Raw genomic sequence first — 13,807 nt, 5'->3', positions numbered from 1 at the left:
CGCTTACACAGTAAGTAAGCAGCCATTTTCTTGTGGCCTGTGGACATGCGCAGTCGGCTCTGCCCGAGGCCTAGAAGTTTGACCCCCAGTGTCGGAAGAAGATGCGAAGAGAGGCCGTTCCTGAAGAAGATGGAGGCAGCGCTGGAGATTTCTCTCGCAGCATTGGGGATGCCTCCAGTGCTGTTTGAGCGCTGGGGACCACCCCCAGTGCTGCGAGAGAACTCATTTACATACGGATGAAAACCTGGATTTCTATCGAACGGCGGCGCGGAGAAGACATCTAAAGGTAGGAGAAGAATAGCCTTTTTACGGCTATTCCTACGTGTGATCGACAAAAAATTTGATTTTAATGGTAGAACCCCTTTAAACAATACAGCCAAACTGGAGTCACAAAAACATGAAGGGCCCTAGTGGTGAGTATTGGTACTGCTGAAAAACGTTGTAGAAAGATCGCTTACCTTTCGCATCTTGCAGTTGGTCTTGTAGAGCCAAATCTGCTAACTCGCTGAGCAGAGCAATCCCATGAATACCTGAGCTTGTGGGAAAAGATGAAGAGTCGGCAGCTGGAAAGAAGCCCCCCTCTTCATCAATGGAGGGGAGCTCTCCTAAGGAGATACTGGCAGCTATGAGGGTATCCAGACTATAGAAGGATTTAAGATGGTCCATTTCAGCTGGTGAGCAAGGTGGTGAAGGAGTCAGATGCTCATCGTTTTCTGCCTGTACATCAGCAGACTCCAGGTCATTATTGACCTCTTGTAACAAAGTCTGATCTACATCGCTACCAGCCTTGTCATCAGGATCCTCCACAGTCACTGAAGCCTCAGGTGGCTCCTGAGAAATGTTTGGCAACTCTTCAGCTGATGTGCCCTCAGTGTTACAACCATCACTTTGTTCCTTCTCTTCACTGGTTTCGAAACCTTGAGACTCTACATGTTCCTTCTCTTCCACGTTAGTCTCGGGCTCATCCAAACTCACACTGGCCATGCCTTGATCACACTCCTGGGACTTGGAAACCTGGGGTTCTTGGCTACAAATCTCACTTAGATCCGTCTCACCTAAGCGAGGCAATTCCTGGTTGTCCTCCAAAGAGTCCCCGACAACCGGTGTGTGACATGGGGATTTTTTGGAAGGGGTAAACGTCCTGGACTGCTCGGGTTCTGCCGCAGTTGATGCTGTTTGCATAGTTTCAGGATCAGCAGTGTCCGCAGAGTGCACATGGTGGGGAGATGGAGAGGTATAGGATTGGACAACCTCTGGGTAGGTATATCCAGGAGGCAGATCTGGGACAGAGAAATAACAAAAATAGGTAAAAGGAACCTAAATATATTTAAAAATAAACAAAAAAGAACAAAAATTTGAAGCCAATCTTCAATGAGCAAACCATTTCTTACAACCATGAAGGTCTTACTACTTACTCCAAAAAGTCATTTTTTATTTTATCAAGGCGCCACGCCTAAATAGGTAGAGTTTACTTGGGCCTTGACAACTTATGTACGGACCTGGAAAGAATCTCCCACTTGGACTTTCGGATAATTTTGGAGACCCATCAGATATTCACATCTGCACATGGCTTTCCAATTGTGTGGTCTCCACACCAAAAACACGGAGAGGAAAGCACTACTTGCAGGACTTTTCTCTCTGCATTTTTCGTTGCGGAGAGGGGAACGATCTGATCCGGGCCTGAGAGACGGTTCATATAACTGTTCTCTATTTTTGGCAATTCATTTTCCACTTCCTACAACTGAATTGTTTTTGGATTTGGGTGATGTTGGCCAAGAGAAAATAAAAAAACCTGTCTGTGATGATCACAAGCAAACTTAGTTTTAGGAACAATTGGCCAAAGATTAGTTGAAGTGTGTTCGTCGACTGTTGCCAGTATCGAGAAATGTGCTGCCAAATAAGTTCAAACATGTGAAGAGTCGGGAATGGTGGACTCCTGTAGTAGCCTCTTTCGAGGTTGCTGTGTACTTGTCATGAAAATAGGATTTGGGTCTAAAGGATCTCCTGTTCTGTTAAGAGTTTAGGAGTGTGGTGGTGTCAAGCTGGGGCCTAACTTTAATGTTTGGTATGGGGCACCCATTCCCCATGTACAGAACGATGATGAGGCAACCACCCAAAATAACCTCCAAGAATGATCTTCTAGACCCCCAGTTGCCACTTGGTTGTCACCCAGGAGGAAATCTATCATAAGATAGTACAATTACTATTCAAAAGTCTGAAAGGTCACCTCCCCCTAATGGTGGTCATACTGGTCAACTTTTGATTTTAAGAGGACCTTTCCTCAACTCCAAGTCTTTACATCCTTCAATAGTTGTTGTGTCGTTGATTTTAACGCAGTTGGAATTTTTTCTCTAGTCCCTACCATTCCAGAGTAATCACTCCTGTTAATTTCAGCACAATTATACCCTCTACTATCAGGTGGGCGGTCCTTGACTAGGCAGAGAGACCAGGGACCGCCCACCTAACAGCAGAGAGCGTAACTATTCGGAAACTAATAGAAATGATTGCTCGGGAATGGTAAGGGCTAGAGAAAAAATTCCAACTGCATTGGAATCAGTGGAGGGGTGTCTATTGAAGGATGCAAAGAGTTGTAGATGGTGGAGGAGGTGAAGTTCTTCTTTGTAAGGGAAACAGTGCTTGGGGTTTCTATACCAATTGACTACTATTGGAATACTACGCCAGTACATTAATATAGAAATGTATTTAAAAAAAACAAGGTGTTCTTGTTACTTTATTAGTGCAGGGGGTCACCAAAATAGGCCTAGGCAACAGTCCTTAAGAGGACATTCCCTTCGAGGAATAATAATCAGAATAGGGACAACTTAAAGGAAAATATGGTTAAGAAAAATTAACTAGTTAACCCCCTGACATCTACTTGGATCCCATGAGAACTCCTCCAGACCGACTTCTGGATCAAGATGGCCGACTAGGCAGGTCAAGTGCAAAAGTCAAGCTTTAAGAAAATTAAAATCTGAAAACGGAACGACAATAAGCGTCCGAGAGGAATAATGTGAAAATTTGATGACATGAAAGCTCTTGGGCTTCTCCTTGTTGCTAGCCCACCGGACAGAGGCACTATTCAGGAGGACGTGGGAGGTGTAAAAAGAGAGGGGCGACAATGAGAAATGGAGTGGAAGATGCAAGCGTGAGAAAAAGAGGGGAATGATGGAAGGAGAGAAAAGTAGAGACATGACCAGACCCAGCATTAGATGGATGAAGTGAGAGACTGCATAAAAGGGAGGGTGAATGATTGAAAGCGGAGGAGATAGATGGACATGGGTGGGTGGGGGGTGGAGGAGACAGGTTGAGAAGATGGATGGAGCCAGCGGGACTCATTACCCTGGCTGTTTTCTGGGTGTTTATGCAGCTGACACAGACTGAGGACTAGGAAATAAATGTTATCACTCTGTCTTGAGAAGGCTCTGAAGGTGCCCGAAGTTGGCAATGCCCCCCCTTCCCCTCCACGGCTGCTCATCGTCATAGGGTTATTAATGGTATCCTTCCACCCTCCTGACAGCATGGCCAGATGAACAGAATATCACTCCACCGGTTTTATCCCCTCGCACAAGAACAGTTCAAGGAGACGTCTATGACTCATAACCTTGAGGTTAAGACGCAGCCCCGGTCTTTGAAGTAGGACGTAACGTTCTGTGATCCCAAGCCAGTGAGGCTTCGGGACCCATGAAGCAAGTTCTTCCCAGAATATGAGGAGTGGGACTTTAGGACTTCTAATTTTAACTCCATAAGTGTTTGATTGCGCCAGGAATACGCTGTCATGATTCAGCCCTGGGCCGGCAGAGCCTACGGTGGAGAGGGGAACAGCTTTCCAACCATACGCAGAGGAGACATGGTGACAAATGGGCCTTGCGGCATGCAAATATGTTTTTAATTTAAAAGGCAATCAATAGTGCTGCAATTCATTTGACGGGATGGATCCCTGCCCCCTCCCGTTCCACCTCCGATTTTTTTTCCTTCCTTCGAGCTACTGTTAACCTCTTTAGCGCCAATGAACTCCTTGAACAATGTCAATGTCAACCTACCTGGTTCCAGTGATTTGGGATAATCTCTAGGGGGTTGCCCTTCTCCTCTTCGATCTTCTCCCTCTTTCCCCTTGGAGCTTTGAACGGGCACAGGGCTAACAGCTGGGGAGCTGGGCACCAAGGCGGAGCTTCCGTCAGGGCAGGCCGGTAAAGTGCATGGGGCCAGTGGCCGGGGCGTGGGGCATTTGGACGGAGGCCGTAGGGCAGGCGAGTGTGAGCAGGGTGAAAGTTTGGGTTGTGCAGGAGCAGAGGGTGGCGGAAGCAGCAGGCTGGGTGGGGTCTGGCTCTTGGAAGTGTTTAAGGCATCTGCTTTACTATGGGGCTTTGCAGCCTTTTCTGGTGGGTCGTCAGACTCTGGCAGATGATCCTCGGTTTTTCTCTACAGAAAGATGCGAGACGTTACGTTAGCGCCACACGTGGAATGGAAGCAATCATTAAAACGTAAGAACTCTAGTCTTGACATACTTGAAGATGGCTTTGCCTTTGAAGCTCTAGAGCTTGCGCTGCCCTTTGCTGTTGCAGGGCGTAAAGCTCCTGTTGCCTTAGAAACTGTGACCGCGAGTAGACCGGGAGCTGTCCTGGGTGCTGGAGGTGAGAGGCGGGTCCTCTGCCAGGGTACATCGGAGGCCACAAAGAAGCCTGATCCATGACATCAGCTGGGGGTGGAGAGGGGAGCAAAAATGAGAATGCTTAGCAGTCCGTACCACTAGAGCCAATTATAACAATTGCAATCTACCGTGCAAAGTGACACGCCGTCCATATATAATTTGAACTCTACACTTAAATTGCAAGATCGCCCCTTGCCTGTCCTCTTATCTTGACCGAGTATGACTTCTATCTTCACTTATGGCACAACATTGCATATAAAACATACCATTAACAGTTTTTCAAGACAAATAGGCCACCAGGTGGCGCCACTGTGCATAAAGCTTCAACACAATAAAATTTTAAACAAAATGTATTGCCCTTACTAACTTACCAAGAGAGTGTGGAGCAGTGTGGGGAGAGGGCTCCGGAGGTAGAATGACCAGTTGGGCAGGAGGTTCCTGTGATAGGGGGAACACTGGTTGCATGGCACTAGGCATAGATGGGGGGAATCCTGGGGGCAGGTTCTGATGCAAAGCTGGGTGACTAATACCTGGTGGCAGACAGATTAGCTACAGTTTACACAACTTGGAGGACTCTGAGATTTTTCGCATCCATTATAGATCAAATGATATATTTTCTTATAAAATAAAATTCCTTGCAAGTGCCAGGGCACGGGAGCATTTCCAAATGGTGTTGAGTGCCAAGTTACTCGACACCATTTTAAGACCGTATTCCTTCAAGCGAGCGCATCTCGGACAAGCCCGTGCCCGCACAGAACTGCAGCGTCAGCTGGCTGGCATTAGGGCAAAGAACCCATGTAGACCCGTACAGCGTCTAGAAATGAGCATACTCACTGTATGAAGGGCCACCCATCCATATGGAAGGACTCCTTGTTCTGGGCAACCAATGGGGATGGGTTGGGTGCGTATGTGGCGTAGGATCAGCTCCTAGTTGGCTGGCTTGAAGAGAAGAACCACTCGCTATCATAAGATGAGGGGTCAGGTCACCAGGGCAGCCACTGGAAGGATGGATTCTAGCGAACTCAACCAAGTCCTTGTTTTCTCTAAAAGGAATGGGACATGAAAGGTGTGAAACAGGATTAGGAGTCCACATTCCTGAAAGAGCGAGAAGAAGGGAGTCTGTTGTATAGACCTGACAACTACTCACTGCATTAAAAGGTCTCTGCCAGGGATCCCTAGCCTCTCATCACAAAGACGGTTCCTCTCTTCTTCTGCGTCCAAGTCAATCACATGCATGGACCGACCAGAGCCTACGGAAAGAATGGAAGGGGTCAGCGGCAACACAAAAGGCTATTCATGTATACCATAAGCAGATCTTCCATTGAGAAGGTGTTGACTTCTACATAGAGTAGGATATTTATCCATATAGATCTGGTTTATTTCCCTGAAGCACCACTCGAGGTGACATGGTCTTCATCGTTTCTACCACCCAAGCAACTCATGGAGACAATATATATCAATGTATAGGGAATACGACTAGGGCACAACTTAGACATTTGCGTGTAGCACGAGCATCAGATCTAGGTGGACATCGTCCAATGAGAAGAAGCCGAGACACTCAGAACATTAAAAAAAGACACCCTAAGTTCGGTAGTGAGAAGAGATCAAGAAGGGGTTAACATCTTAATTGTAAAGATCTTGCCAACCGACTAGACAACTGAAAGCAATGTCTCATCGGGAGACTGGCCCAGAGGCCGGCTAATGAAAGCCACATGTTCTAAGCAAGCCAAGGGCTTCTGGTAACCCCGGATATTATTTTACTGCCAACACCCTATCCCCTCCCCTCTCCGTTGGTCCCCCCCCTTCCCAAACCACATGGTGACATCACTCTCATCACACATCAGACAGGAACCTCACGCCTCCCACTCACAAAATGCTTCCTCCCGGTGGAATCCACTGTGCAAATCCTGATTTAGCAGGTTTCTTAACTTAGCCACCGACTCCTGGCACAAAGTAAAGGTTTGGGTGTCCATAGCTCCACGTGTTAACAGCAGTGCCATCCATCTGACACCACTATAGTCGTAGCTTAGCTCGCCTGTCTTCATATTAAGTACTCTAAAATCCAGATAAGAGTGACGTTCCCCCAATGCGAAGACCGTAAGGGTATGAGTCACACCTCCAAAACAGTCATGTACCAGTCTCTACTCTAAAACACGTGACCACAAGACTCGGCACACTTTTACTTTCCTTTCGATAAGCGAGACACAGAACACAATGTTGTATGTGCAAACTACCCCACCCAATTAACCATTGACGTAATGGAGTCCAGATATTTTTTTGGGGGGGCAGTTGGGCTGATATACATCGATAGGTTATGTTATAATGGTAGAAAACGAGACAAAAGCCAACAAACAAGTTCAGGAACATACAAAAAAAAATGGTGGGTTAGTCCAAAACCAAAATCAGAACATGTTTTTAGGTCATGGTTGCCCCAGGTAGAACACTACCAACTTTTTCCCAGATTGTACCCACCTTTCTGAGACACGTTATTCCTGCTCTGCCGACTTGAACCTGAACCATAAGACTCATGGCGGCTGCTGGTATCTTTTTGACGGGCCACCGCCACAGCAATGCCAACAGGAGGCTGCCTGACTTCCCCTTCCCCATGAGAGTTGTCATTCTCTCTGCTCCGGGCACAGTCCATCCTCTCTTGTTCAGGCTGGCACTTGTTATTTCCGTGGAACTTAATTTCTTGGTGGGAACAGCTGGTTTTCATGTTCCCCAACCCCACAAAGGGGGTCCTTTGACCCACAATAAGTGCTTGATTGCTGTATTTTAGCAGGTTTTTCATGGCAGACACCTCATCTGTGGGGCCTTGCATTTCCTGGCTCAGAGGAGGGCCTGGAGTCATCAGTGCAGCCTGTTGTAAACTTGTGCTAAATGGGTCAAGGTAAGAGTTCTTTCTCTCCTCACCGATAGGCATGGGAGGTTCTGTCCACGGGGCCAAATGTGGCCCATTATAGCCCAAGGAGCTGAGTTCAATGGTCTTTCTTTTTGCATCTTGGCTACTCCCCGTTTGCTCCATGTCTGTCGGCCTGTGCTGCTGGTGCCGTATCCTTGCAACTTTTTGAGAGCTGTGCACCTGGGAATCCTTGGAGGACCGATCTAAAGTGCAGCAGGACTGGCTGGTTTTTATACAATGTGCATCCTGGTTATTAGGACGGGGACAGTCTTGTGGTGCAGACATATCAAAGTACGAGGCCTTGTCCATGCCCCTCTGCATAACAGTCTCTGAATTTCCACTATTTGAAAAGTCCAAGTTTTTGATCCTTGCGGCTGTGTTCTGTGGCCACTCCGACCTCCTATCCCCTTTAGACTCAGCTTTTAAGTGGGAGAATGTATTAGCGTAAGACCCAGGAGGGTGGGAGTCAGAGTGCATATCGTGGCTCTTGTCTTTTCCATCTACCCCTCTGTCCATATGGCAGTTATCCTGGGTCACCTGAAAAGGCCGGCTTTTGTCGGTGAAGTGCCCCACGGAAGGCACTAACGTGGGCCTGCCCATCTTTAGATCCCTGCCAGACTTGTCCTGCAAAGAGCATACAACGTCCGAGTTGGAATGAAGCTGCAGACAGGGGAATGAGCCAGTGGAGGTGTTAAGTGGAGCAGGAATGCTGGGGAGACTGGATGGGACAGTGTATGACACAGAGTGGTGGAGCATTTGCCTCCGCTCTAGGCACTCGCTGTAAGGTTGCTGGGGCTCATGCTGGGGATAGGACCGGTCGGATCTCACGTCTTTGGCACATCGATTCTGGCTACTTTGACGAGGCATCCCTGCCCCAACAGTGCAGCTGGACAGCAATGCTTTACTGGGGTCCCCATTGAGCACCTTTGAGGTCATTAGGCAAGAGTTCAGATGCTTGGTCCGGTTATCGCACGATACTCTCTGGTGCATGTCCTCCTTGCAATGACTGTCCATGGACATGGGCAGCACCAATTTCTGCCTCTCCTTGCCGTCATCCTCCAAGTGCCTCTCCTTCAGGTCCCCTTTACCCATTTTCTCCTTATTCAACTCTGTGCCCCCCAGAAAACGGTCAGTGTCCTTAGAAGATTTCTGCATGTGGCTGTTCTCTCTGTCCCGACTACAGGAGCCGATGGGATGACCAGGAGCTGCCCGTGCAATGCTGGGGAAATTGTGATTGGCTGACAGGAGGGTCGGTTGGGTTGGAAGGTTCCGCAAATAGAAATTATCTGCAATAATAAAGAAGACACTATTTTAGGAAAGATCATCATGATACAGATACAACATTTTCTAAAAACCAACAGGTAAGATCTAAACAATCTTGATGGCCTGAGTGGCTACCACCATATGGCACCTTTGGAAGAAACCAGCCAAGTTTGTCTAATCTTTTGGCCGCAAAACCTCAACGACAACCAATATGGCTGCCACTCTATACCCTTCTCTACTCGTAGAAAATGAAATGTCAGTAAGGAACTGCCACCCCATAAATTGGGCATATCCCATTTTATGGTGCCATATAGGCCTCCAAACCAGACGCAACCCAATGAAAGGTGTGGTGCGTCTATCGAAGAAAGCAGCCATGTTTTTCTGAACCTTGAACAAGCAGGTCCTCTACAACGTAAAAGCAGAAGATCTGGTAACAACTGGGCGGATTTGCCCTTTGGGAGTGTAATGGAAATCTTAGGGGGCAACTACTAGAGAAGTTACAGTAGAATCCATATAGGTTGCAACTCAGCTTCCCCATATTTTTTTTCCCAAAAACATCTCCAGTCTTCTTCGTGTTCTTGCCTCCCTCACCGATTCAATCAAACGGAGACAGAATACATTGGCTCGCCATTTCCAAGGATTAGGGGAAAACCACAATATTGTGAAAGGTGAGCTCCTATTAAGAGAAATCTCTGTCAGCGCAAGAGGTTCAGGGCCTGGACTCTCCCGAAATCAGCTCGACCAGGCCCCAGTGGGCTTGGGTTACACTCGAGCGACATCTCTCCACCTGTTCATTTCTGGACAGTCAAAATACAACTTTAATGGAGACAAATTGTAAGCCAGAGGCAGAAAAAAGACACCGTGGCATTCAGCTGGCACCGACGCAGGAAACAGAGTTCTAGTTTATAACCAAGAGGGAATAAATCTTCCTCCCACCCTGCTGGGAAACGACCGGGCCGCTATATATGGACACAGTATCAATATACATTTTCGATTACTTAAAGGTCAGATTCCTCCTACACTCAATGTATGCCTGGCAGAGCAGAGTTCCTTCTAGAAAACTGAGCGGAGATCCAGAATATTCTCGGATGGTCACCAGAACATGGACAGAAGATAAAATATCACATGCATTCAATTCACAGATTCTTAAAAGGGATCTGCAAATAAATGTACATCTAAACTTAGCCTGAGGAAGCTCAGACTGCTTGCTAGGGACACTCTCGCGGCAACAGGGCCTTTATAGGGAGAGGTCAATGATCACGTGTCCCTGGGTCCTCACCATCAACCACCTTCCTACTAGGTCCTCACCATCAACCACCTTCCTACTAGGTCCTCACCATCAACCACCTTCCTACTAGGTCCTCACTATAGACCACCTTCCTAGTAGGTCCTCACTATCGACCACCTTCCTACTAGGTCCTCACTATCAACCACCTTCCTACTAGGTCCTCACTATCCACCACCATCCTACTAGGTCCTCACTATCATCCACCTTCCTACTAGGTCCTCACTATCAGCCACCTTCCTACTAGGTCCTCACTATCAACCACCATCCTACTAGGTCCTCACTATCAACCACCTTCCTACTAGGTCCTCACTATCAACCGCGTTCCTACTAGGTCCTCACTATCAACCACCTTCCTACTAGGTCCTCACTATCAACCACCATCCTACTAGGTCCTCACTATCAACCACCTTCCTACTAGGTCCTCACTATCAACCACCATCCTACTAGGTCCTCACTATCATCCACCTTCCTACAAGGTCCTCACTATCAACCACCATCCTACTAGGTCCTCACTATCGACCACCATCTTACTAGGTCCTCACTATCAACCACCATCCTACTGGGTTCTCACTATCAACCACCATCCTACTGGGTCCTCACTATCAACCACCTTCCTACTAGGTCCTCACTATCAACCACCATCCTACTAGGTCCTCACTATCAACCACCTTCCTACTAGGTCCTCACTATCCACCACCATCCTACTAGGTCCTCACTATCAACCACCTTCCTACTAGGTCCTCACTATCAGCCACCTTCCTACTAGGTCCTCACTATCAACCACCATCCTACTAGGTCCTCACTATCAACCACCTTCCTACTAGGTCCTCACTATCCACCACCATCCTACTGGGTCCTCACTATCAACCACCTTCCTACTAGGTCCTCACTATTGACCACCTTCCTACTAGGTCCTCACTATCATCCACCATCCTATTAGATCCTCACTATCAACCATCTTCCTAGTCCAGACCTGTTCTTCCAAAGATCAGTATGATTTGTGGTTCAGTGAACCTTCAGGTGACTTGTCCCACTAAACAGATTGTAGGGTCCAACTAGATCTTTCATATGTTCTCTTTGCCACATTGATCCATGGGTCATGACTGGTATCGCAGTCCAGTTCCGCAGAACTGAATAGGGCTGCTGTAATACCACACACAACCTGTGGACAAGTGTGGCGCTGTTACTGAACGCAAATAGCCATGCGATCAGAATTTTGGGCAACCAAGCTTTGCCGATGGAAATAATTGACTCATGTATTCACCTGTCTATCAAGCCAGGCCGACTTTTATTTATGATACACCAGGAAAGAATTTTTTTTTATAATAATAAAAGCCACACCTAAACGGGATGAGCAATCCGTGCAGAATAAACTACAGCTTAGCGATAAGTCTCATGACTGTTTAGTTACTAATATCATTAAAGAGACAACAGGGTGGAACAACACCAAAAAAAAAAAAAAAAATTAAAAAATAAATAAAAATTAGAAATAAAATTAAATTAAATAAAATAAAAGGGAAAAAAAATAAAAAATGTAATTAATATAAAAAAATGTTCATTCATTCATTCATATAAGCGAATCTGAGAAACGAGTTTCCTATTCCAGCGCCATATTTCCTACCTATAAGGCATCGCGCGCGTATACGGACCACGTTGACTTAGACAAGGGAAATAGGATTCCGCCATCGGAAATTTGAGCCAATTATACCGATTTGCCAATCTCTAATTTAATATAGCCGAGCAGATTGAGGCCACTTACCTGCCAGCGGCATAGGCAGAAGATGTTGACTAACCTTGGCCACAGACTACACAGGCAGATAGGATTTATCCCGGTCGGCCATTCCCATTATTTTGCCTCCTAATCTTAATATTGTCACCAGACCGCCACTTGCTATTCCTGCTGGCTCTTCAGCCTCAGAAATGCAACGAAGGACAGATTAGTGGGGGATTACTGGAGGAATTTCATGCGGCAAGTAATACAGAACGTTGAGAAGGTTAAGTAAACGCAGGTCATAAAAAATTCAAGTCCGGTCCTGTTATTTCAGCTTAGTTATAACTTTGCAAAAGGAAGGGGGGGGGGGGGGGACGACAAGAAAAATCGGAGCGTGAACGCTGAATTTCTGCATGCATGCCTGCCTGGTGCCAGACGAGGTAGCAAGACTTGTGCACGACAACGACACGACAGCGGGCAGGTGAACGGGCTGAAGAAGGGAATGGAATCTGACTTTTTTTTATTTCAGTGTCCATTGGATATTTTTGGATATATTTATTTATTTTTTTTAATAAAGGGAAGGAAATGACATATAAACATATTTAGAAATTTTTGGTGATTTTTTTTTAAATTTTCCATGTTATTATTTCAATGTTTTTCAAAAATCTTAAAAATCTTGCAATTACGACTCTTACCACTAAGCCAAAAAATAAGACTTTGTGTCTCCCAGAGATGGACATTAGGCCATAGACACAATGGTCTGGAGCAGACCCTATGAGGGAGTTTTCTAGGCATGGCTCTATGACTTGGGCAGAGGCGAGTGGGTGGGGGGTAGATGTGACATCTCCTATAGTGGCTGGTGTATTCTGTGTCTTATCTACATAAACATGATAGCTATGATCATCAGTGTGCTGATAAGTGACGAACCGCTGCAAATAGACCGATAGAAAACAGGAAGTCTCGGCCTATTATTTGGTTTAGTGGCCAGAGTCAGAACTGCAGGTCTTTTTTTAATACCTTACCAAAAATTCTATAAAAGCTATGTTTAACCTAAAAATTAGATCATTTTCTGATAACACATTCACTCTAGTATAACATGGTCGTATAACAGGCAACCCAAGGTCAGAACTATCCAGGATCCTCCAAGTCCAGCATCTAAATCCTCCCCCCCAAAAAAACTCCCCTTTAGTTTATTTATTTGACATAGCACCACTCTAATCTGGTGGCTATGCCTGGTATTGCAGCTTATCCATATTAAAGAGAATAAGGCTGAACTGCAATACCACATATGGCCACTGGATAAGAGTGGCGCTGTTTATTAAAAAAAAAAAAAAAAAAAAGGTTAGCAGCTTTAATTTTTTTTTTCAATCTCAGCCAGCCCTTTAAGAAGCCATCATAAGGAGCACAATAGAACATTCATACCATAAACATGTTCTCAGCCACTTACTGCCGAAGGAGGAAACACAATGGCTGCGCCTCCTCCTTATTTCTATGTTTTGCTTCCAAATTAATGGCCCCTGACCTCATTCACAATGACATCATGCGTACTGATTGATCTAAACCACAACTTAAGCCATTGTATTATTCATTTCACACCTCTTAAGGATGACGGAGCGGTCGAGGAGGGAATAAGCGGATGCTGGAGAGCAGGAGATAGAAGGAGATATAATGGACAGTCACACAATGGAGAGGCCGGAACGTGAAACTAGGCAATGGTCCGGAAACATGGCGGAGATGGGCGAAACTCCGAGGATATGTTTTGGCCCGAGGATTTGTTTTTGGTTACAAAAGTTGGTCGTAAACCGGAAGTGAAATTATTATATCCTCGAGTCTCTTAAGACATCAGAATACAATAGGTGAAGGCCCAGGGGTACTCTTCTGGCCTCTTCCGGCCTCCTGATGATGTCATGCACCCAAGGGACAACGTTGAAAATTGGGTGATGTCATGCAACGAGTGGTCAATGCTGAGTCCTGTGATAGGGCCCCAGAGGTCCA

At 46.3% G+C, this 13,807-nt stretch overlaps 1 protein-coding gene across 5 annotated transcripts in view; it reads right to left on the bottom strand.

The window, feature by feature from the left end:
* The window catches only part of BAHCC1 (BAH domain and coiled-coil containing 1), a 107,224-nt gene that overhangs the window by 21,224 nt on the left and 72,193 nt on the right, over positions 1 to 13,807 (bottom strand). For 4 of the 5 annotated variants that reach the window (XM_075279330.1, XM_075279329.1, XM_075279331.1 and 1 more), the window contains 7 exons: positions 7,121 to 8,836; positions 5,796 to 5,898; positions 5,483 to 5,691; positions 5,020 to 5,178; positions 4,506 to 4,696; positions 4,041 to 4,419; positions 459 to 1,280 (listed from right to left, as the gene is read on the bottom strand). In XM_075279330.1, the coding sequence (XP_075135431.1) occupies positions 459 to 1,280; positions 4,041 to 4,419; positions 4,506 to 4,696; positions 5,020 to 5,178; positions 5,483 to 5,691; positions 5,796 to 5,898; positions 7,121 to 8,836 (3,579 nt within the window). The remainder of the gene's footprint in view (positions 1 to 458; positions 1,281 to 4,040; positions 4,420 to 4,505; positions 4,697 to 5,019; positions 5,179 to 5,482; positions 5,692 to 5,795; positions 5,899 to 7,120; positions 8,837 to 13,807) is intronic. The other variant, XM_075279333.1, reaches the window with a different exon arrangement.

Source organism: Leptodactylus fuscus, chromosome 6, assembly GCF_031893055.1.
Source record: "Leptodactylus fuscus isolate aLepFus1 chromosome 6, aLepFus1.hap2, whole genome shotgun sequence".
In the NCBI taxonomy this organism is placed as follows: Eukaryota; Metazoa; Chordata; class Amphibia; order Anura; family Leptodactylidae; genus Leptodactylus; species Leptodactylus fuscus.
Note: the sequence above shows the minus strand (reverse complement) of the source record. Positions and strands in the feature narration are given on the sequence as shown.